The sequence below is a fragment of the Aphelocoma coerulescens genome, chromosome 10 (assembly GCF_041296385.1).
Source record: "Aphelocoma coerulescens isolate FSJ_1873_10779 chromosome 10, UR_Acoe_1.0, whole genome shotgun sequence".
Taxonomy (NCBI): Eukaryota; Metazoa; Chordata; class Aves; order Passeriformes; family Corvidae; genus Aphelocoma; species Aphelocoma coerulescens.
Window position 1 is genome coordinate 17,206,513 of NC_091024.1, and position 23,180 is coordinate 17,229,692.

The 23,180-nt window shown below is 40.8% G+C and overlaps 3 protein-coding genes across 18 annotated transcripts in view; 2 read left to right on the forward strand and 1 right to left on the reverse strand.

Annotated features, from left to right (window-relative positions):
• The window catches only part of USP3 (ubiquitin specific peptidase 3), a 42,121-nt gene extending 39,089 nt beyond the window's left edge, over positions 1-3,032 (forward strand). For all 4 annotated transcript variants that reach the window (XM_069026146.1, XM_069026148.1, XM_069026149.1 and 1 more), the window contains exon 15: positions 96-3,032. In XM_069026146.1, the coding sequence (XP_068882247.1) occupies positions 96-261 (166 nt within the window). In that variant the 3' untranslated portion in view covers positions 262-3,032. The remainder of the gene's footprint in view (positions 1-95) is intronic.
• Positions 3,029-8,526, forward strand: FBXL22 (F-box and leucine rich repeat protein 22). Its single transcript, XM_069026151.1, has 2 exons — positions 3,029-6,156; positions 8,087-8,526. The coding sequence occupies exons 1-2, from the start codon at positions 5,741-5,743 to the stop codon at positions 8,424-8,426; spliced, it is 756 nt and encodes a 251-aa protein (XP_068882252.1). The 5' UTR covers positions 3,029-5,740; the 3' UTR covers positions 8,427-8,526.
• A 3,698-nt stretch (positions 8,527-12,224) lies between these two features.
• The window catches only part of HERC1 (HECT and RLD domain containing E3 ubiquitin protein ligase family member 1), a 101,840-nt gene continuing 90,884 nt past the window's right edge, over positions 12,225-23,180 (reverse strand). For all 13 annotated transcript variants that reach the window (XM_069026134.1, XM_069026136.1, XM_069026133.1 and 10 more), the window contains exons 62-78: positions 22,932-22,997; positions 22,708-22,833; positions 22,172-22,310; positions 21,527-21,708; positions 20,766-20,921; positions 20,147-20,269; positions 19,464-19,566; positions 18,606-18,775; positions 17,677-17,815; positions 17,216-17,385; positions 16,681-16,850; positions 16,335-16,500; positions 15,958-16,034; positions 15,293-15,545; positions 14,910-15,062; positions 13,757-14,062; positions 12,225-12,882 (exon numbers count right to left, since the gene is read on the reverse strand). In XM_069026134.1, the coding sequence (XP_068882235.1) occupies positions 12,697-12,882; positions 13,757-14,062; positions 14,910-15,062; positions 15,293-15,545; positions 15,958-16,034; positions 16,335-16,500; positions 16,681-16,850; positions 17,216-17,385; positions 17,677-17,815; positions 18,606-18,775; positions 19,464-19,566; positions 20,147-20,269; positions 20,766-20,921; positions 21,527-21,708; positions 22,172-22,310; positions 22,708-22,833; positions 22,932-22,997 (2,685 nt within the window). In that variant the 3' untranslated portion in view covers positions 12,225-12,696. The remainder of the gene's footprint in view (positions 12,883-13,756; positions 14,063-14,909; positions 15,063-15,292; positions 15,546-15,957; positions 16,035-16,334; positions 16,501-16,680; positions 16,851-17,215; positions 17,386-17,676; positions 17,816-18,605; positions 18,776-19,463; positions 19,567-20,146; positions 20,270-20,765; positions 20,922-21,526; positions 21,709-22,171; positions 22,311-22,707; positions 22,834-22,931; positions 22,998-23,180) is intronic.

Below are 23,180 nucleotides of genomic sequence, written 5' to 3' on the forward strand. Positions count from 1 at the left end.
TTCCTCAGGCTGCTAGCAGCCCCTGAGCCCCGAGAGAAGGTGCCTCAGTGAGGTGTGTGTGTCCTTGACTGTTGTGTCTCTCCCTGCCCCGACAGTGTTGGCTCAGGCCATTACACAGCGTACGCGGCGCACGAGGGCCGCTGGTTCCACTTCAACGACAGTACTGTAACCCTGACCGACGAGGAGACCGTGGGCAAGGCCAAGGCCTACATCCTCTTCTACGTGGAGCGGCAAGCCAAGCCTGGAGCAGAGAAACTTTAATACCTCCTTTGCATTCTTACTTATCAAGTCCATCGGACAAACATTTCCATTTTTCCATAAATACTTGATCCAAGACTTATTAATTTCATTGTGCACTTTTCAATTTCCTCTTGTGGGTTTTAGTTTTGTTTTGTCAATGGTAGCATTTGACTTACTGAAGTTGGACACAAATTAACTTTTTTTTAGTTATACCAGAAAACCTCAGCAGATTTTGATTTGCTGCTTTAGCTGTGATAACTCAATTTATATATATATAGTTTCATGAAATAGTTATTTGACTTTTTTATATTAATGTTTTCAGTTCTCACTTTCTAAAGGCACATTTACATCAACTTTCTGTCCTCCTTACAAGAAAGATAAATGTGCTTCTGATCATAAAGAGCAATACAACTTAGCACTGAGAACAGCAGTTACGTAGATATGATTTACTCTCTTCAAATCAAAGGAATTGTTTGCACGTACTATTTCCCCTCGTGCAAGAAACTTAAACAGTGACCTCTGACCAATCATTCTTTGTCTGCAGAAGAGAGGTGATGTGGCATCATTAACTAGACCAGGTAATTGCTGCTATAGTGGTGTGTATTCAGGCTGCTGCCTTTCAGGAATCATTGTAAATAAACAGTTGGTTCAACTGTATCAATACTGCAATTTAATTCAAGTATTGCTCAAATTTAAAACAATTATCTTAAAATTACCTGCCTAAATTATGTTGAGATACATGGGGTTTTTTAACTGAACCTGAATTGCATTAGACATCTCTTGGTTTAGACTGTCATCCTGAAATTTGACCGTGAACACTTACTTGCTTGAAAATTTGGGAGACTTCCTGGCAGTAGAATCCCAAGTAGAACCCCTTTGTTCCTGGTGGGAATTGGAAGTACAGGCCCAGGGGCTGGGGTTTGTGAGAACAGGCTTAGGTCTTAATGCAGCTCTGCTCCATGCCTGCAGCTCACTTGGAAGCAGGAGGAGGCAGATGGTGTTTCAGGTGCTTTGCATGGAATTGTTCTATCAGTTCAAATCAAACTCGAGGATGCTCAAGTCTCTCACAGCAGAGCCCTCAGAGGGGAGGAGCTGAGCCACGTGTGCTTGTGACTGGAGCAGGCTCAGGGAGCTCCTGTGGTCATTTACACACTGGCCCAGGCTTTTGTTTAGTCTCTAGGTGAACACTGGAGGCAGGGTGCAGGTTCTAAAACCTGGCTATGTAATGGAGAAAGACCATGCTAAAACAAACCCCCGACCCGTTTTAGCTCTACTGCTGAAGAGTGGAAGTCAGCTAATATGATGGAAAAGACAGTCAGAAAAACCACTACTGCAAAAGCAAGAAATCTGACAGAAAATGTGAAATTTGACAAATGTTGCATTTCAGATCTGTTCCCCCCAGTCCATCCTTTCTAGCTGGCTCCCTTGTGCCAAGCAAGGAGCTGGCCACTCCTGAAAGCTCAGTAAGAGGAGAATTCTGTTAACACAACTAAAAGCCGGTTTGATGGTGGAACGCTCCATGAACTGTAAAGTGCAGTTGTCTGAAAATACATCTGGAATTCCAGATGTGAATTCCATTTTAATTAATGCCTCTGAAGGACACAGAGTTGGGGGGCTGGAGTGGAGCTCAGAGCAGCCTGGGGCACAGGGACTGCACAGCAGTGCCTTGCGCTGGGGTCCTGCTGGCTGTACAGGGTAAAGACAAATCACAGCCATGTGTTTGGTACAGTGTCATTCTTGAGAGCTTTGTAACAGCACCTTAAACCAGGAAAGGGAGAAATTGGCTTAATCTAGAATGGCAGAAATCATTCAGCATAGCTAATGGGGTATGAATGTGTACACAGGTTAAGACTACAGAGTTACTATTTGATACAATGACATATATAAGGATGTCTTTTACTTAAGTTGAACAATAAATAGAACTTGTCATTGCTTTAAATTAGATAGATAGTTTGTCACCTTCCCTTCCTTGCAGGCAGGCCTTTCTTCTAACCAACAAGAATAGGTTGCTGATATTTAAACAGGCAGAAAATGGGGCAGGTAAAGCATTGTACCACATTCCTGCCCTTCCTGCTGCTCACAGGGAGCTGCATAGATGGCACCTATAGCTGCATTGTCTCTGCATGCTGCTTGGACTGGATTCCTTTAGAATTTACCTGTGAGAATGCCAAGCTTAAAATACACAACTAGCTCTGGGCCAGCAGCAGTTTAACTTAAAATAGTCAGGTGTATGCAGTGTTCTTCCAAAACAGTGATGTAAATGTGCCTTTTTCTATTTTAAGAAATTTAAATTTGTAATCTTCAGCAACATTCACTTAATCAACTTCTACTCGTCAGTAATTGTTTGGGTCAGAGTTACGTTCTCACTTGAGCATTTTCTTTGTCCTATTTGCTCTGTCCCATGCAGTTCCTGGGCAGTGGTGGCTCCAGCATGGCTGCAGGGGGCAAGCCTGGGATCACAATGCAATTGCAGCAGGCTGTCCTTGCAGCAGGTGCTGATCTGGACTCAGCCATATGCTTTGCTGGAACAAGTACATTGTAAATCCTTTCCTAATTTAACTTTCTCCCACTGCAAACCCAGATGGACAGTATGAACAGTTTGTTGTGGCAACACAAGTATTTCTCTTCCTGGTGGAGAACTTTGCTTATCCACTGTATTCTATTCAGTGTGGTGTCAAAAGAAAAAAAAGTAACTGAGCACTGAACCAGTAACATATACTGCACCTGGCCTAGTATTACATTTTTAACCTAGCTTGTATATCCTATATTTATCTACTAGCTTGGGGGGGGGGGGGGGGGGGAAACATCTCTTTCATTTAAGCCAAATGTTTCTTTTCTACTTACTGCTGATCATAGTACACACTAGCTGGCAAGAATTCTTTTTCTTGCTTGAGACTGCACTGCAAGCAGCAGCTGCTCTCTACACTTCAAAGACTTGCATATTTTTCACCAAAATGTGTCCAATCAAAGGTTGTCCTTTTGTCAGTAATTGTTTAGCCATGTACACAACTGGAGCCAAGATTTATGTCAATCAAAACTGCAAAATGTCCAGTTCCCAAATGTCAGCAAGAGAGGAGAGTTTAAAACTTTGAGACAGGCAGAGACAGTAGACTTGTATCAAAAGCAGGAGGCCATTTATGAGGATTTTACTAAATCAATGGGAAGTGTAACACATGGTGTTCAGAAGTTCCCCCAGCAATGTTTCATTACCTATGTGTCTGTGTCTTACTGATGAGGTAATGGGCACCTTGACAACTGATTCCAACGTGCTTTAGGATATTCTCAAGTACTGTAGTGCCATAGTTGTAATTGTTTACCATTAAAATCTTGTGTGTAATTTTCAGTGAGGATTACTGACTGTGCTCATCTTGTGTGTTTCTGGAGCATTTCCAGGATGAATGTGAATTATATCTCATCAGACAGTGTGTTTATGGAAAATGTGCCATTAAAGTGTCTCCTTTCCTTAGAAAATGAAACTTCTCTTGTCCTTCTGCAGGCTTGCAGACCAACATTGGTCTAAGTCCTCTGAACACAATGGCAGACTATTGTACCTTATTCTGGGGAAAACAAAATAAAGCAACTGCAGTGTTCCTGACTCTGTAACACCTCTACCACACTTAGTGTCTAACCCCGAAGAGAACCTGCCATGCCATTTTCATGGGCCTTGTCACCCAACTGCTGTTAATTTTTATGTCAGATTGTGGTGTGTCCCCTCTGTCTGGCAAGAGTTCATCCTAATATCCTTGTCATTCAATTTTGCTGGATGGTTGATGTGTTATTTTAATTTTTTTTAAATAGTATTTTTAAAAATAGTATTCCTGTATGTTCTCTGAGAAGTCTCAACTGTTTAAACCTGCTCAAGAAGGTAAGTTCTTGAGAGTTGAAAATGCTAATGTGAGAATGAGGAACAACATCTCAGGCACATCATTTAAGCTGATGTTTTTCTGTGACTGCCTTACCTGGTATGTGAAATCTTCTTGTCCCTTTCATGGCTTCATAAAGCACTTGTGGCACTGTCCAGAGCCTGTTTCTGAGGTGGGAGGAGGAACAGCAATCTCCTTATCATTTCAAGAAAAAGATTAAATAACACAGGGTATTAAACCAAAAAGGCTGGCAATTGTTAAACACAGCTTACTGTATATAGTAGGAAGTTACTAACTAAAGAATGAAGCAAAACAAATTGCCGTTTCTTTGTGTATGCCAGCTCTGTTCAGACACAAAAGTTAGTCAAGCACTTCCTCAAGCTAAGAAGCTACAATTGTTGCAGACTGCAAATAAATTTCAGATCTTGTTTTTCAGAGTTGAATTTTAAACTGCATTCTCAGGGCAAGAAGGAAAAGGTATAAAGTTGGGTCCCACTGAACCTTGTCCTGTATTAAAACACTCCTAATTAAAATGCCATAGGTACATAAAGTCTCCCAACTCCTATCTGTGTGCAGGCCATATGAAAAACTCCCCCAGTGCTGTTTGCTGTTACTTTCTATGGATTTGTTCAATGTATTTATTCTCTTACAGGCAGTAGTCACTAGGCAGAAGGTAACTATAAAATACCTTCAGCTCAAGCATTTTTGCTTCACAAGCAGGAAAGTTGAAGGGATGCTTACTGCTTTTAATTCCAACCTGTCCTTGCTGTAGCTTTACTTTTCTTCTAGGAACAACTTTCTGCTACACTTTCTCCCATTACTATACAACAAATACTTTTACCCTGAAAACCACTTTCATATCTCCTTTTTCCACCAAAGGGTGGAAAAAATGTTTCTATGGTAACAGAACTAAACCTGCAAAACCAGAACAGCCCAACTTGTAAAATTCAAGCCAATAGAAGACATCTACTAAAAGCACAAGCCCACAAGGAACTAAACATAGCCTCACTGTTTCCATGCGTGGCTGGCTCTGTGTCATTGCTTCCCTCCTGCGGAAGGTGGGGACACAGCCAGCTTTGTTTATAGAAGCACAGCTCAGCCTCAAATAACAGCGGGCAGGAAACTGCCCCTACCTCTGAGGCTTGTAAACTGAACTGCAGACAGTTGCACACTTCAAGGCACCCAGAGAATGTTTCAGCTCCTTTTAAAAAACTGTGGAAGATCCATTATCCATGTAACAATCCTTGAACATGAACCAAATGTGCAACCTCAGAAAATCAATGAACAAATAGAGACTAAAAGTGTTGTACTCTGCAAAACCAAACTGATGCTCAGAAAGCAAAATCTCCCAAATGGGAAGCACTGACAAAGATATGCCTGACAGTTGTAGCTACAGCCCCATTCCCCTCTCCAAGCAACTTGGAACAAGAGCTTCACTCAACTTCAGGAGAGTCTATAAGGGGAGAAAAAAAAAAATCCCTTTTAAGGAATCATTTCATGAGAGTCAAGTTGTACATGCCCACTTCATTCCCCTGGACAAAGGGAGCACAAGCTGCATACATGGTTCTTTTCCTTTCTCTGTTCTGAGCTTCTGCACCAGTTGTTAGCCAAAAATAAACCCCATTCCACAACCATATATGTGCAACAACCTCCTAGTGAGTGCAAGTCCCTTCCAGCACTGCTGTTACTCCATGAGACTCTGCCACTGTTGCCAGGCTATGCACATAACCCAGCTCAACCGGGAATGCCTTTTGCATCTCTTTTCCTTTCTGGACAAAAACAGTAGGAAAAATTTAGCAGAAACATGTCACAAGTTGCTAGAAGTGTTTCAGGATCCTTTACTGTGGTCTTTGTTGAACTTTCATTCTCCAGTGGAACTAAAGAAGGATAATTTCTTCCTGGGACCTGCTTTAAAATACTTATCCATCTGCTGGTATTCAGAGAGAGTCAAGGTGTGTAACATTGAGGACTGGATGAAAAAAAGTTTCCAGAAAGACTTCTGTAACAGGCATGAGAACACTGTCAGTGATTTTTTACTAGACGTTTGCAACAGGTACGTTCTGTGGGTGTGAGTGTGCAGTAACTGCCTTGAGTGAAGTGAGAGTTATTTCAAATACTACATAGCACCTGCCTGAAATGGAGAATGAAGTACATGAGTGCTTTGCCTTAACAATTTTAGTGTAATGTTAAGTTCATTTTATAGTGGCAATAGTGTATATACTTCATGTAGATTTTCCTTAAGCCTACTTTTTCCTTCTTTTTTTCCTAAGAATTGGTAATTAATACAGGAAAGTGCACTCCTGCCTCCCACATTGCTGCTCAGCTGAACTGCACCATTCTGGCAGTGTCTGGGGGGGTGCCTGGAGCAGAATCCTGATTTCTAACTGAACACACCTCATAACAACCAAGTTCATTAAACATGTTACTAAATGTCAGCTTTAATTCAGTCTAAGAAATAAATATGCTGTTACACTAACGTTTAAACTTTCAGCTGCTTCTAAACTACAGTAAGGGAAGAGAAATGCCACCATGGAAAAGCAGTTCTGGGTGCACGGCTTTTCTTGTAACAGCTCTGCTGCTGCAAGGCAGCTCTGAGGGAAGAACAGAGCAGTTACAGGAGGAGGCTCTCTGGGCTAGAGCCAGTCCCACTCTATGTGTGGGTAACACCAGGGCTGGCCCTGGTCCCAGAGCAGAGCCCAAGGGCCAGGGCAGTGCCTCCCCTGACACAGGGTCCTGTGGCACAGCCAGCCCTCAGCTTTGGAACAACCACCGAAAAAAGCCAACAAATTATGTGATATTGACAGGAGTGAGTGTCTTGGTGAGAGCCAACAGCAGTGCAATCTCAAAACAAGGACTGAAAGGCAGCTTCAAAACAGGGATTAAATTGCAAGTACCAAATTTCTGAACTGTTCTAGAACAATTGATAAAAATCTGATTAAGGAGGGATCAGCACACCTGTGGCTACAACGGGTCCTGCCCCTTTTTGCTGCAACCCATTGAAAGCATTCCCAGTCAAACAAAATTCCTAGCATTGTGTACAAAGAAAAATGCAAATTAAATATCCAGCTTTTCTCCCTGAGTTTGGTTTTATTCTGTTAGAGCCTTTCTTGCCCCTGCCAGCTTTTTTCTCCAACTGCTCATTAACAGAAAAGAGTTAAAAGAAAAAAAATTCTGTCTAGAGGTCTCACAAGAGCAACGTTACCACAGATACTCTATTTAGCTGAACAGGTGGATGCTGAACTGCCACTGCCTGGAGAGGGGGCTGAGCCAGGAGCCAAACACAGCACAGGTTTGCAGGCTGCTGCACAGGACCCTGCTCAGCTCAGCAGCTGCTCCAGGACAGCTCCTGAACATCATCAACACCTCACTGGGGACAGGCCTTTCCTGTACTTCCTCAGGGCTACCCAAGCAGCAAGAAAAAGCTTTTTTCATTTGTTGCATCATTGTTTATAACAACAGAGTTAGCAGTTTCAGTAACTCAAAGCAAAGTTTAAGAGCTGTGTGGGGTTCAAACATCAACACTCTTTAGGAAGCAGCTAGCACCTATTCAGTAAACTGAAGGAGAGAAAATATATCCATAATTCCTGAAGAGTGGGAGTGCCTTGCTCATGCTCAGCATGTCTGCATAGCAGTCTCTTCTCTCAACTGTCCTCCACTTCATCCTGAAATGAATCTCCTCTCTACTCGGTCTCAAGCACCATCCAACTCTTTAAGAGAAAACAGTGCAGCCACAGCTTAAATAGGCTTCCACACCCCCCTGTGCACTCTGCCAGCTGAGCTGGAGATGTTGCTACCAACAGAAAAAGCAAAGGAGGCAAGCTTTGCCTTTAGTAAAGCTGAACATATGCACTTACCTACTTGTGCCTTGCTACCCCTCCTGATGAAGAGCCATTTTTTCAGCCTTCATATTTATTGATGCTACTTGGTTCTCCAAGCTCTGTGATTTATTTCTCCCACCTCACCTGTCACCATCCTGCTTTCAGATGTCCAAATCTGCTGTCTCTGACCCTCTCTGGATGTGGCCACGTTACAGATGACTGCATTTTGCAGGTTCTCAAGAACTGCCCAAACCTGAAGAGCCTCAAACTGGAGAACTGTGTGCGGATCACTGACCACACATTGGAAGCAGTGACCCTCCACGGGGCATCACTGCGAACGCTCCACGTGGATTTCTGCCGCAACATAACACAAGCTGGACTAGAGAGAGTCAGGCAGAAGTGTCCTTCAGTAATGCTGAGAGCAGAGAGAAGTGCTAACATGATCCCAGACAGTAAGCCAGAAAAAAAGCTTGAAAAAGCATCAAGAAAATTGGTTCAGCTCTAAGTGCAGCAAAATAATCAGTGTGGGTATTTTACCTCACTCTGGTAGCAATGAACTGTGGCTGCTTTCCTGGGCTCTGGTCAAGTCCAAACAAATGGTTGTTTTGTAAAGGGTATACTGGGAAAAGGCATGCATCTCCTCCTCGTCAGGCTTAAGGACAAAAACATTTGCTCTCTGTTATTCCTTGAAACTGGAAAACCCTACACTGCTGTCACAAAATGCCTGACCTGCTGAAAACTGCAGTTCTGGTACCCTCCTGTTGCAGATGCACCTCACTCAGAAGAGGGAAGCAGCAATGTGTTTATTGAGGCCAAATAATTTGATGAGTTCAATAAATTTTATGGATTTTTTAAGAAAGTTTAACAGTAGAGTTTGACAAGGTGCAGTAAGTCTGATGGCAAGGTTCACCTGACTGCATGGAAGAAACACACAGAGTGAACTGAGGCAGAGTGAGTCACTCAGGGACCTGAGAACACAAACATTAAGGAAAAGCTTCCCACTGAGTCATGAGGTTCAGACTGGAGACTCCTTATGTAATGAGCAAGGGCATAAAGCCACAGCAGAGAGAGCCTGAGTCACTGTAGGATTTTCACAAATTTCAGGGCAAGAGTGATTAACAAACTTCTGTTAAAGGGTATATCCAGACAGTTGTTCCATCCACTAAGGGGAATAACCACTCCCCGAAAGGTCTTTCTAGCAAAAGCAGAGTGCTGACCACCAGCACTGCCTCAGTGATTAACAGCGGTAGCTAATTTACCAGGCTTTTTTATTAAATGAGGGAAGCATGGATTCAAGGCACACAAAACACAGTTTGAACCTCTGCATGATGTACTTACATCATATAACACACACCAAGTTATTTTGTAAAGCTGACATTAAGGAAGTGCAATACAAACAAATGCTAGTTCAGAGAACTAACCCACAAGAAAAGACAGTGACTAACAGCCTGTAGCTTTAAATGCTAAATTAGGAACACACCACCGGCCAGCTCTATATGAACACCCATTTCTCATTGCAAAGTACAAAACCAGTAACTACTTTCATCCCAAAGCACAAGGCTGTCCCTTTCCTACAACACTGCACTGCTACCTGGAAGTGAAACTTTTTTTTACATGTTTTTGATGCTATGCCACCATCTACAAAATCTGACACCAAAGAGGACTTTACAGCTCTCAACTGAATATACTTACTTCTCCTTCCTATCCCGGTTAACTGATCCACAGATATCCTTGTTACTCTCTAATTTGGCTGAGCTAAGAAATAAATCACAGCATTACAGCAACTTTGTCAAACAATGCTGCAATTCTAGAGAAATGATCAGTATGAGCATCCGTAAGAAACACTCACCCAGAAAACCAATGAGGAAAATAAATTATTGCATCTTAATTACATAGAGATATTTAACAGCATGACACTGTAAAACTGGTACTGCATGAACTCATTCCTAAAGTTTAAGTAGGGCCCTTATGCACCACAAAATAAGGAAGAAAACTGGAAGTGTGGACAAGGACAAACAGCAATCCTCAGCCAGCACTGACAGCTTGGAAAGGACATTGCTGAGCTGAACAAACTTACTGTGATGTGGAAATTGGGAAGCTGACACAACTCGTACCTTGGATACACAACACCAGTTCCACACACTGCTGACAAGCCAAAACAAGGTAGGAATTTATACAGTCACAGCAGTAAGCAAAGACCTCCTCGTGCAACCAGCTCTCCCAGCACTCTGTGGTGAAAGACACGTCTCTGTAGGTGTAACAGGAACAGAGTTTCAAGTAATTACAAGATATAAAAGCACATTTGCATCTGTCTACATATTACTTAAACATTTTTGCCAGTTTTCTAGAAGGACTGTGGGGGGGCAGGGTATTTTGTGGGGTTTGTGGTTTGTTTTGGTTTTTAGTTTTCTTTTATAGAGCTAAAAAGGGTATTGAAACACTCCCTACTTGGTTTCTTTGACTGTTTGTATAGTAATGCTCTAACTCATTACTTTGCTCTTCCCCTCCTTGAATGGGGATATTTGTTCATGACATGGTAAAGTCTGAACAGAATTATGTTGATATATTTTCTCAGCATCAGTAATGAATTTTCTTCACAATCCAATCTGAAGTTTGAGTATAGAAAATGATAACATTTTACTTAGGTATCATACTACTAATAATACCACACTAATAATTATACCATACTTAGGGTATTATGGAAGGATAGAAACACGTCTATGGTTTTAGTTCCAAGCCATTAAAGTTCTATCAAGCACAATCCTTTAAACAACATCCTCTCATTTTACTGTAAACTGCCTCTAAAAAGATCTTCATTATCCAGGAAACCAACTGCACGGTCCATATAAAACTGCCATTTTTAGGCACAGTTCTATTACTTTCTGTGCTGATTGAAACAGGCTGACAAATTGGTGCCACTAAGTCAGACACATCAATGAGGTGTAGAAGGCAGTAATACAGGACTTAATACAGCAGTTTCCCCATTTATTTACACACTGTATTTTTTACCTATTACACCTATAAACTCAGGCCAAGATGTGAATAGACATCCCCACAACACAATGATGGGACACCAAAATCTCAGTCCAATTTGGAACCTAATACACAATGAGGCAGGAAACCAAGTCTGCAGGATTTCTTCAGGATTTCCTGAGACTCTCCTTCCTCCCAAACTGCTGATCCCCCTCAAATGTTTCACATTGCAGTGTGGTCTTTGATCATAGCTAAAAATCTTTAGCCTTTTTCAGGAGCCAACAACTAGTCCTAACTGAGAAAACTTCACCAGGTAAACCCCAGATTTGCACATTTTTACAGCTTATCAAGCCCTCCCTTTGAGCACTGTCAGCGGGCAGCAATACAGCAGCTCAGTCTTGGACAACCAGAAAATTTCCCAGTCAGTCCTTGCTAACATACAACAAACACAGGAGAGAAAACAACACGACTCAGATGGACCAGTCTTGCCCCACATGAGATGACACTAACAAACATTTTCACCAGCCCTCAGTCCCTACAGCATCTTCCCAAAGAGTTCAGGGAGGAAGAGGCTGGGGGACAATGGGAGCAGAGCAGCTCTGACTCACCTGGGGACAAACTCCCCTTTTCCTTCACCCAGGTCAGTCCTGCTCTGAACACCAAGCAGCATTTGGAGCTTGACATCAATGATGTCTTTTATAGAGACAATGGGCAATTATCTATTGCCCAGCACTTTCCTAAGGCACAGAGCAGGGATTTCTTTGTTCAGTACATCGCTGCCCTAACCAAACAGGAACATGAATCGCAGTGTAAGCCAAACCACGCTGATCATAATAGTCACTGCAACAAAATGAGACCAAAGGCAGAGCTAAAAATGTGAATAAAATCCACAGCCTCAACTACTACCCTGTCAATTCCATTTTAATTTTTTCATACTCTAAGCAGGAATCAACTACATCAATGTGTCTATTAAAAAATATTACTATTTTGCTCAAAAGATTTAAAGTTTTCTGAATCAAGGTGGCAGCATGTTGTTACTGCCAACAACTACTCTGGAGGAACAAAATGTTTAAACAAAAAGCAAGAAGGAACCAAGCACAACATGAACTTGTATTGCAGCATGAGGAATGAACAGCAGTACACCTGAACAAAGCAGGGCCTCAGGCCAGGAGAATGCAGAGCACAGGGCTACACAGCAGAGTCCGGCAGGATAAACATTTTAAGATGCTTCAAATGTCACACCCTGTCTAAACACTGTAAGACTATAACTTCCTGAGACAAAATACAAAAGTATGAAGACTGAGTAAACCAACCACAGTTCACAAATGCATACAAGCAACCAATTCTTGAATTTGCTTTATTTTTCTCTGCATAAGGAACCCTGCACAGGCAATTCAAATTAAAACAAAATAAATATGTGAATATTCATGTAAAACTGGCTAATGAACAATTATACACAATGTACAACTCTTCATGTTCACTGGGAGGGCTTACAAATGTACTATTCCCAACAAAAATGCACCAAAATGTCTCCATGCAAACTTATCAAAAGTGACCAAAAAAGGAGAAAAAACTTACCAATCATACTGTTTTGTTTTTCCTTTTTTCTTTTTTACAATCACAAAAAAAATAAAAACATCTAATTTTTGTTACATTTAGAGTAACTAAAATGTGGCCACCATCTATTAACATCTGGTTTTTTGCTCCTAAAACATCTATGGTTACTGTAAAATTATGTCAACAATGAATTGGACTTGGGGCACTATTTGTAGTAAAAGGAAGATGATTTTGTTCACAGAATGTTAATAATCTGTGTCTGAGCCCTCTGCATTGTCCACATTCCGGGAGAGCATGTAATTGTCCATGTCTATCGACCTGCAATTATTGATTGCATAGCGCAAACGCTCTGCCATGATTAGTTGACTGGAGTAAGGTGGGAGCCTCAGTTGAAAGAAACAAGTCTGTGAGGTAGGCAAGCTGTCGTAAGGCTGTGGAAATGGATAAAAGGTGAGACACTGGTAAGTTGTGAATGAAGTTAAAAATGCAACATATCCACATTTCATTGCTCCTTCCCTCCCCTGACTTTATCATTTGCACATTCTATCTCAAATTCCTTTTAAGCAGCAGACTAACCTCCCTTGTTTACAGCATTTGTTTCATGCTTGTTTCAAGTATGTCTAAAACTACTGTATCACCTACTCTGTAAGTAACTCAACCCACTACTGGAATTCAGCCTTTTGGAAAGTTGATTACACAGCTGTTCAGCAGCCCACTGCAAGATACCAAGCAATGTTCAAATTACATACCGTAGTGTGTCTTAACATAAGGCAATCTGAGAGACACCTAACCAAAGATGACAGACAAACCACTGTTAGCTGAGATTTTGTCAAGTTTTTGGTTCGCGTTGTTCACAGAAAACGTGCTTTCACTGCACAAAACCCCAAAGTAATTCCAAATGAATGCACCCTGTATGTAAAATAATACACTGTAAACTCACTGCAGTGGCTTTAAAACATTAAGGATTCACTAGTGGTCGTATGTTGCCACTTACAAGAACTTAAAACTTAAAAACAGAATGAAAATTACTAAATGAAGAGTGATTGGAACAGTTAGAGTAGACAAAGGTTTGCTTCTTGTCTTGCTCTCCAATCACCAATTGCACCAATGAAATTAAGATGTAATTCATGCAGCCTATGTCCTTCTACACAACCAAAATGTTTGAGTTTATTAATTCAGAGCATATCCCATCCCCTACTTTTTCTGTAAATTTACAATTATGGAAATTGTCTCCTAGTGCCAAAGCACAGACTATACTAGAGAGCAAATAACAATAACAGTAATAATAACAAAAATGTGTCTTACCCTATCAACCTTCATTATTTGGAATCGCTGAGAGATATCAGCTGTGTTGGCTGGCAATCGAGATCTTCCCGACACAAACCTCATGAAAAGAACTCTCTCCTCGTTTGAAAATTCTTCCAGGGTGTGCCAGAACCACTGCACCAGCTGATGCTGCTCATCAACTTCTCTGTATCGAACAACCTTCTTCAGAACCTCAACTGATATCTCTGGCATTCCACAGACCATTTGCTCCAACTGCTTGGCAGTCAGAAGGGACAGCAAAGGAACGGGAACAATCCAAGACATTCCTTCCCTGACAGCAGCCACCTATTGGCCAAAAATGGGAGAGATGCTGAAGTGCAGTTGTATCTGCCAAATACAGCTTCCCACACACACAGCCCCTGCAAGGGCTGTATTATTTCTCAAAATCCTGGAGAATATTACAGATATTTTTAACTGTAATTGAACATTAACCAACATGTTCTGATCCAAAACAGAACTACTTAAAAAAATTACAAGCTGGCAGCACAAATAACGATGGCTAAACCAAGAAACTCTGTAAATACAGAAAAGGCTTTGTTCCAGCTCAGATGTATGGTGAGAATGCTGTACTTGTTCTGCAAGACTTGGGATTTGGTACCTCTGATGAGGAAGCTGTTTTCTGACGCAGATAATATCACACAGGCACTGCTTTCACAAGGGTCACTACTCAAATGACAACATACACAGAACTATGCAAATAGGTAATGAGCACTTCCCACAACATACCATGAAATATCTGCAGGATTTGTGTTATAACAAAAGAGAAACAGTTTCAAGTTAAACAAATGATTGTCAGTAATATTTACTTTAGCCAGTCTCTGTGTTGTTCACATGCCCAGTTACAGTACCCAGCATGCAAAATTGCAGGTTTTTTTCTCAATTGGGGCTACTCAAATGGAAAACCAGCTCTGATTTCTAATGCTCTTTTACCAACTGAGCAATTACTGAGAAAAAACAGCACTACATTTTAAAAAAGAGCCAAAACAGTTTGTGGGGGAAGAAAAGACATGGAGACCCAGAAAGATGCAGAAAGCCAAGCTTTTCTTACCACTGAATAAACTGTAATGGAAATAGGCACAAATCACTCCCTGTTCCCACTAGCAACAGGGCCGGGCCACAACGAGGTTCTTACCTGCCGGTCCATTTCATGGAGTCTATACTCAATTGCCCTCTCCACATATTCTTTCCTGTTTGAAAAGGTAAGTGGGATACTGTTCCCTCCAGGAATTATGGGAACCATTTTACCATCAGCACTTTGGCCAACGAAAGAATCTAAAGGAATCATCTGTTATGTGAAACAGGAAAAGCACAAGTCACTCCAGTGATCCAAGTACAGCCTTTTACTATAAGTCACCTAGAACTATGTATAGTAAGATCACAAATGATTCTAAACACACGCAAAGTGCTTGTTATCCCAAGAATAGATTGAAATTATATAAATACTGATGTGAAGGTCAATCTGATAAAGTAACTGCTTTCAGAATAAACCTAAAGGTGCAGACTTTCTGATCTTACCTCATGGAAATTTTCTTCAGTAATCCCACTGTCTTCAATGTGAAGAATGCTGTTGAGGGTCTGCACATAGAGCAGATCTACCTCCTCCAAATCCTCCAAGATGAGTGGGATACAACAAAGTTGCTTCCAGACCATTGGAGCCAAATGAAGATCTAATGGCTTTTTCGTACGAATAGCTACACCCATGAGAATGCCCAAGAATTTAAACTGCATCAGATGCTCATCTAAACATGCTGAAGGGTTAAAGAGAAACCTAAAGGGACAAAGAAGCAGTGAAAACAGTATTATTTCTATGCTACTTATTAGAAGTAAAAGAGAAAACACTTCTAAGTACGGAACAGTAACTGCCAGCACACTTAACAGCAAGGACTGTCCAAATAAGATTATCATCTTTAGCTGTTGAAACACTGGAGGGCTGAGGGAGGCAGAACTCCTGAGCACAAAGCCTGGCATCTTGATGTTACTCTGAATTCTACCATCACCAATCCAGCAAGCCCATGTGAAAACCATGCCCTCCCTCCACACTGAGGTAACATCACAACCTGAAGGAAAAAATATACTAGAGACAATTATGAAGTCTCATCATTTGGTATAAAACACTCAGTAGAAGATTTTGATTTTCACCCACGACCATCTGCAATAAAATCAAGTCCTGGACAACTTACCTATCTCTATTGTAGCCTACTTCAGCTGTAGCATTTGGGGAAGGAATAAGCAGGTCTACTATTCCAGTTTCCAGTTCCTTAAAAATTAACAAGAAAAAAGCCTTCTTAGAAAGAGGGAAAGCAAACCTATGACAGAACTATCAAGACATTATAGCATTACAAGACAGAGTATTTCACTACAGTGATGATTACTCCTTACAAATTAATATGAAACACTGAGAGAAAGTAAATGGCAGGATCAATGGCATGATGATTTTAAGTAATAAATACATGTTTCTTTCAAGACCTGACTTTATGTCAGACTACAATGGTTTTTTTCCTGGGACTGGACTGGGATACATTACTATAACATGTTTCCAAAATACTCACAGACGTACCTGACACATTTCTGTAATGGTGTCATCAAACACTCCACCTGCATCATCAGCTCCTTCTCCAACCAGTTTCACTTTCCAGGCACGGGAGGGTAAGCGAAGGTCTGATGCATTCAGCTTTACCACTTGCCTTGCTATCTGTACAAAAATCGGCTTGCATTTCCGACCCCTTTGGGGGAAAGAGGCACAGCCATAAATGTAACTCATAATTATATAGAGACTACTGATTATTTTTAACTTGATTAACAAAGCTGTACAGAGAGAGCTCAGAATGCCAAAACAGAAGGAAATGCATAAATATCAGTATTCACATGAGGTATAATCCAAGGCCTGTGAAAGCAGCACTGACCTGGTGGATATCCTTTTCACAGTGATCTGGGGCCCATAGTTCTTGCCCTGCACCATGGTTTTGCCTATGGAGCGCACCATGGGCAGGGTGTACACCCGTGGTGCCAGCAAGGGCCTCAGCTGTCCCTGCACTATTCCCCACGTTCCAGCATTGTAATGAGATGTACTGTTCTGCAATAAAACAGGAATGAGAACAAACGTATCAATAAAGGATATTCATTCCATTCTTTGCAGAATAAAACCCTTCATAGCAATGACTGGCACTTCAATGTTTCAGGAAACAGGTCAGCACTTTTTGGTATTAATTTTGAGGCTAGTAAGCTTTTGGAAACCAGAACATTGACATGTCAGTGATAGCACAAGTGAGAATGTAAAGCAATACCTTCACAAAGTTTGCTTTATTCCGGAATTATTTATTTAAAAAAAATTTTTACCAAAAAAATTACAGAGCCTATTACTAAGGTCCATCTAGATCTGGTCAGAAACTCTCCAGTAGAACAACACAGCCAAGTCAGTTTTTTCAAAAGGAATTTTACCTGGTTATTGGGACTGAGGTTAAGTAATCTCCATGAAGAGTACATGAGGTCAGAAAAATGGTACAACAGTCTCAGCCTCGCTCTCACTGTATGAATGCTCACTTCTTTCAGTGCCCCATACTGGGGTGGAATGGCATCAGGTAAACCAAGCTGCAAAGGCACCGAAACACCTGCCACAGAAACAGAAACGAAGCACTGTTTGAGAAAGGGGATCTGTATTGCTTTGCCTGGGATGAAGCTGATTTTCCTAGCACTAGCTTCCACAGTGCTCAGCTGCCTACGGGGGTTAAATCACAACAGAAGCCAAACTGAGAGTAAGATAATTGGGATATCATAAAAAACAAAGTATGGATATAAAACAAAACCAATTTTATCCCAAATGTTCAGAAATTCTTGTTGCATTCACACCCTAGGAGACACCAAGACTAAAGAAAAGGCTGCACAAGATCTCAGTTGCTCACCTGGAGCTCGAGGTGGGACAGGGGGAGCTGTCCAGGCAGCGCTGTGGCAGCGGCCAGCTGAGATTTGCCGCACGTTCTTCCCCTGCAGCACCGTTACCAGCGTGGGCTCTCTGACGTGGTTGGTGTGGCCCAGCCCCAGCTGACAAAAGGGAACAATCAACAACTGATGATATTTCTAAAACTCTCCAAGCAAAAAGTAAGAGCAGATGGTAAAAAATGGTATTTCTTTACAGCATATACTGTGATAAAGAATATTTTTTTATACATATATTTTTCTTTATTATACATATATTTTTTCATCTTTTATTTTTGACAGGATACTGCACCTGCACCTAACAGGAGCACAGATCCAGGTACCAAAGAGACCTGAAAACAGCTGAAGACTTCTGGAAAAATCTTTCCCAGACTGAGGAACTGATCCATGTTGCTAAGTTCTGCATTGCAGTCTTTCATACACAGACAACAAAGCTCTTACATTTCTCTGTGCTATTTAAACACCATTTTTGTTCTAGCATGTACTGACTAAAAAAAAAAAATCACTCCTTTCAAAAGGTTCATTTATATTTTCATTACGAAAAGCATCTAAAGAGTTCACAGATCTGACTAACACCAACCATAAGTTTTTTCATGTTGAAAGAATTGAAGACAGCTCAATAATTAGGAGAAAATCTGCAATTTTTAAAAAAAGCTTGGATTAGAGTAATTTAGGTAGCATGTTCTGAGTGCTTTCCCAAACTGCTACCACGAAAGAGTACAGAGAGTAAACAAGAAAAAAATGGAAATTGACTAAAACACAACCATGCTGAAGGGCAAAGGAGAAGCATGACAATAAAAGCTTTCTTTTCCACCAAAAGGAAGCTATGCTAGGCACATGTGTGAAGTACAATGAGAGGGTCCTGGAGGTCAGGAGCAGAGGGAACAGGACGTACCTGGCCTTCGGAATTGCTGCCCCAGGCATACACATCCCCTGTGGACGACAGTGCCAGTGTGTGCTCGGCTCCCACAGCGATGTCCTCAATGAAGATCCCGGCCAGCACTGGCACCTGCTGTGGCCGGTTGTGGTTGCGGGCACGGCCCTCAGGCAGACCGATCAGGCGATCTGCAAGGGCAAGCACAAGGCTCCAGGGGCAAGCAACACTCAGGGGGTATTTCACTACAGGCACAAGTAGGGGAGGGGCAGAAATCAATTCTGTGCAGTCCTGGGACTGGGACACAAGGGTAACCCTTTAGGGAGAAAGGGTGTGGGTATTTCCTGCAAAGCAGTGTTGCCTCCAGTGCTCATTTATACTGCTAAAGCTATCGTGTCCATGTTCAGTCTGAAACAAGACCAAATTCTACTAAACCACGACCTCTAGATCTAAATGTATGGGCTGGTAACAAATATTAATTAACTGACTTGAGAGGCTTCCGCATGTTTCATTCAGTGCACATGGAAATCCTCCCACACAGATTGTTAAACGTGAGTAGGTATGTGCTTAATTAGACAATGTAAACTTTGAAGTTTTTGGATATGTGAAATTCAATTAAGTTTTAGGAAAATGCTCTTCAAAAAGTAAAGTAGTAAAATGAAAGGTTGTTCTGAGATCAAACTAGACAGAACTACAAATCTGGATTTTAGGTGCATGTTAAAATTACATTGTTGAAGTTTCAAAATTTAGATTAGATCAGTATGTGTCTAAAAAGTAGCATTAGGTCAGTTTTAGAAATATATTTTAATATTCTTCCTTTTCACTTACAATATACACAAGCTTTATAGATGGAAATGTTCAAAAAGCAGATTATCTTACCTTGGCCGAAAGTATAAACATGACCATCTTTCGTCAGTGCAACAGAGAACTGAGTTCCACAGGCAACTTTTTTTATTCCAATTCCACAAAGAATATCCACTTTCTATGGGGTAAAGTGAAACGAAAACCAGCTATAGTATTACAAGGACATAAACAGATAGCAAACATGAATTTAATTTGTAACTCCTGCTTCCAGAAAAGAAATTTCTTTATTCCCACTGTGCAGCACACACATTGTAGGATCATTTTAATTAACGCTTGGAAATTAATACAGGGAACAGAAACAGATGTTTTCTTCAATGAATTAACACCTTATTCTCTGTACAGTGATTCAAAATACTTTTTTTTGTTCTGGGAAGGAGGTGGAGTGGCATGGGAAGAAGTAGATGGGTGCGCAAGCAACCTTCTCCCCACTTTCCAAAAGAAGAAATCTCTCTTCTCTAAGAAAAACCTCATATTTTCACTATTTGCACTGCTACTGAGATACAGTCACTATGATTTACATGAAATTCTTCAGAGTACCAGGCTCAGCATAGTATGCCATCAGAATTATTTGTGCCAGGTTGTATAACATCAGCATGGAACGAATAACATAACTTCTGGAAATCCCACTCTCAACACTGTGCAACACCTTTAACAGCACGGAAAGTTTATACGAAGAATCATTTCCCCAGTAATCTAACCTGTGGTGAGGACTTTGCAGTGGAATTTCCCAAACCAAGTTTACCATAATCTCCATCTCCAAAAGCCCAAACCATTGAGCCATCTGTTGACACAGCCACAGTGTGATTGAGACCACAGGCCACCTGGGGGAGAGAAATAATGTTATCACCACTGCTTTTCCTGACTTACTAACTCAAACATACCAACTACCTTTAAGAAGAAATATTGTGTTTTAAAAATAACTATCCCTGTAAAACCACTAAAACTTCCATTGCTTATTAGAGTGTTTTAAAGACACCTAGGACCACAGTAGTATTTTTTCAACACTTGCTTCCTCTCAGCTCATAGAACCAAAGGATAGTATTATGCCACACGTGTTCCTTGCTTAAAAATACAGACAATGTCATGAATTCATGCTTAAAAATGCCTAAATTGTGAAATGCTAAAATCATGGCCAGTTTTGCAGAAAGAAAATCAAGAGGGCCAGGAAAGTAATTATTTTAAAAATTATGGCATACTCAAATTCTGCCATCATAATCGAAATGAACGCCAAGGTTAAAACCAACAGCTGAACACTTACATATGTTAAAAACATGAGCTTTAAACTAAGATACATTACTAATTTGAGATAAACCATGCCTGGCCAATCTGGTAACCTTCCAGCGCCGTCACTCTTTCTGGAAGTTTCTTATTGGAAGTATTTCCAAGCCCCAGTCGACCATAATCGCCATTTCCAAATGTAAAAAGTTTGCCATCTGCTGTCACCACAGCTGAGTGTTTGAAGCCACATGACATCTGGAAGCAAAGAAAGCATTATTTTTATACACATTTTAGATTTGGGTGGAAGTTTATATTGACTATTACATGTATATATAAATATATAGTACTTTTTTCAACCCTAAACTATATTCCTTTTTAAAGAGCTAAAAAATACAGACATTTTAGTATTAATGATTTCTCCGGCAACTCATCTCTTATCCTTTTCAATGGTAATGTTATGCAGGGGGACCAGAGGATATTTGCATGAAGAATTTGATGTGTGGTTATCTAATTTTTTTATAAAGAAACCTCCAGTCAAAACCAAATATGGTTTTGTGCATTGTTAGTACTTAGGAGGAGGTCTTGGTGACCAGTTTTGTAGGTCAAAGTCACCTGACAAGGACAAAGGGAAGCTAATAAATCATGTCTGCATTTGGATCATCTTTAAAACACCTCTTTCTTCCATGCTCTATTTTTAGTCCGTTCCAGTACTAACTGTCAATTAATACCTTAATTTAATTGGAAATCACCACCTTGGTTCATAAACCCCAGAGAAGTAAGAAGTTGCCTGTTTTTTGTGCAGTTATACAGCACTGGGTTCCCAGGACTGCAGCTTCAAAGAGACAAAAATATTTTGCAACCTGCACAACTTCTTCTCCTTGCAGAGCCTCGATCTGCCTGGGCCTGCGTTGTCTGTCACTGTTCCCATGGCCCAGCTTGCCATAGTCCCCATCTCCCCAGCTGAAGACTTCCCCACTTTCTGTTAAAGCCATGGAATGTCCATCAGATCCACAGGAGGTCACCAGCTGTGTTACAACAAAGCCTGTCAAAGACAAGTGAGAAAACAAAGCTTAGCATAACTTAAATAGACTCTACCATACATTTGTCCAAGTGGGCCTTGTGGCAGCCAGTTAAGTCAGGGGAAAGGAACAAACCACAATCAGGCTTCCTTCTATAGCAAATAATTTACTTTTATTTTGAACAAAACCTTTGTTTTCTCATGGAGAACTCAGGCTTCCATCCTGTCATTAGTTTTGGAATTAAATGTTCCTTATTTGAGCCAACACTTTTCCCTGAAGCTTTCCTAATGTTAAGTAATCTTAACATAATACTACTGAAATCTTAAGGAAATACAAAGATCTTGTTTGTTTTGTTCAAATTTTTAACTAGAAACTACAATATTTTCATGTGTAAATCTGCAAGAAGAGCATCAGCACAAATAATTATACTACCAAAATGGTTATTTGTACTCCTTCACTGGATTCCTTTCAAACCAACAGCTTTACCTTGTAGCGCTGAAATGACAGTTAAGACATGAAGATCATCGGAATTTCCTTGTCCCAGTCGCCCATAGCTCCCTTCACCACAAGCCAAAACCGTGCCATTGGCTTGAATGACAAAAGTACAGTTCTGACCACAAACCACCTAGGTTAGAAAGATATGAAGGAAATGTAATAAATTCTATGCTAAATGCAGCAATGCTGTAATACCTGCATTACAAGTGCTCCACTTTCTTTTAATTTACTTTGTAACGATACCAAGCCAGTGTTATTTCAGAAAGCAAAACTGCCATATGTATTATGTGAAAACTGTGCAATTGTTTTCAAATCATGCTCATATAAAATAATTCTGTGTTGTCAGATTTCAGTGGCTTCTTGGATTGAATTTGTCAAATAATTTAAGATTTCCTTTCTAGTGAAACCTATGTTCTCCGATACTTGCAGTAAATTCAAACAAGTTGCAAAGACACTTAGGGATTTTGACAAGGTGTACAAATAATAGATGGCAAATGATGAAATCATGACTGGTTTTAAGTGATCACCTGCTGAGCCTGGGAGAACGAAGGTGCTGCCACTGGGATCATGACATTTCTGCCAGCCTCTGCCAGCTGCCCATGCCGTCCTGCTCCCCACAGGTACACATCACATTTGCCGCCCAAGTGCCAGTCCTAGGGAAGAGCATGAAAGGAGGCTTTAGAACAAGAGTACTTTCAAAAGCTATGTTTCAAAAGAATAAAAAACCCTCCAAACCATCAATTTTACTGACCTCTGGCCTTGATGTTGCCCAAGACATGATCTGTTCATCCATGCCATTGATCCATTTACTGTTATCCTACACAGCAAAAGCCACAGTTACCACATTCAGCTCAAGAGATGCACATTATTTTTCCTGTTACATAATACATATTTTCCTTTTTAAGAACAATATTTAAATTGTTCCAAACAATTTAGCAATAAGAACAAATGTGTGCAGACTAGCAATGACACTGTTATCCATGACTTGCAACCCAAATCA

What these genes read in the sequence shown, in the direction of transcription:
- FBXL22 (XM_069026151.1), top strand. Translation starts at nt 5,741, where the DNA reads ATGTGCAACAACCTCCTAGTGAGTGCAAGTCCCTTCCAGCACTGCTGT. An exon ending in TTACTAGACGTTTGCAACAG is followed by an intron (nt 6,157 to 8,086) that starts GTACGTTCTGTG and finishes TCCTGCTTTCAG; the next exon opens with ATGTCCAAATCTGCTGTCTC.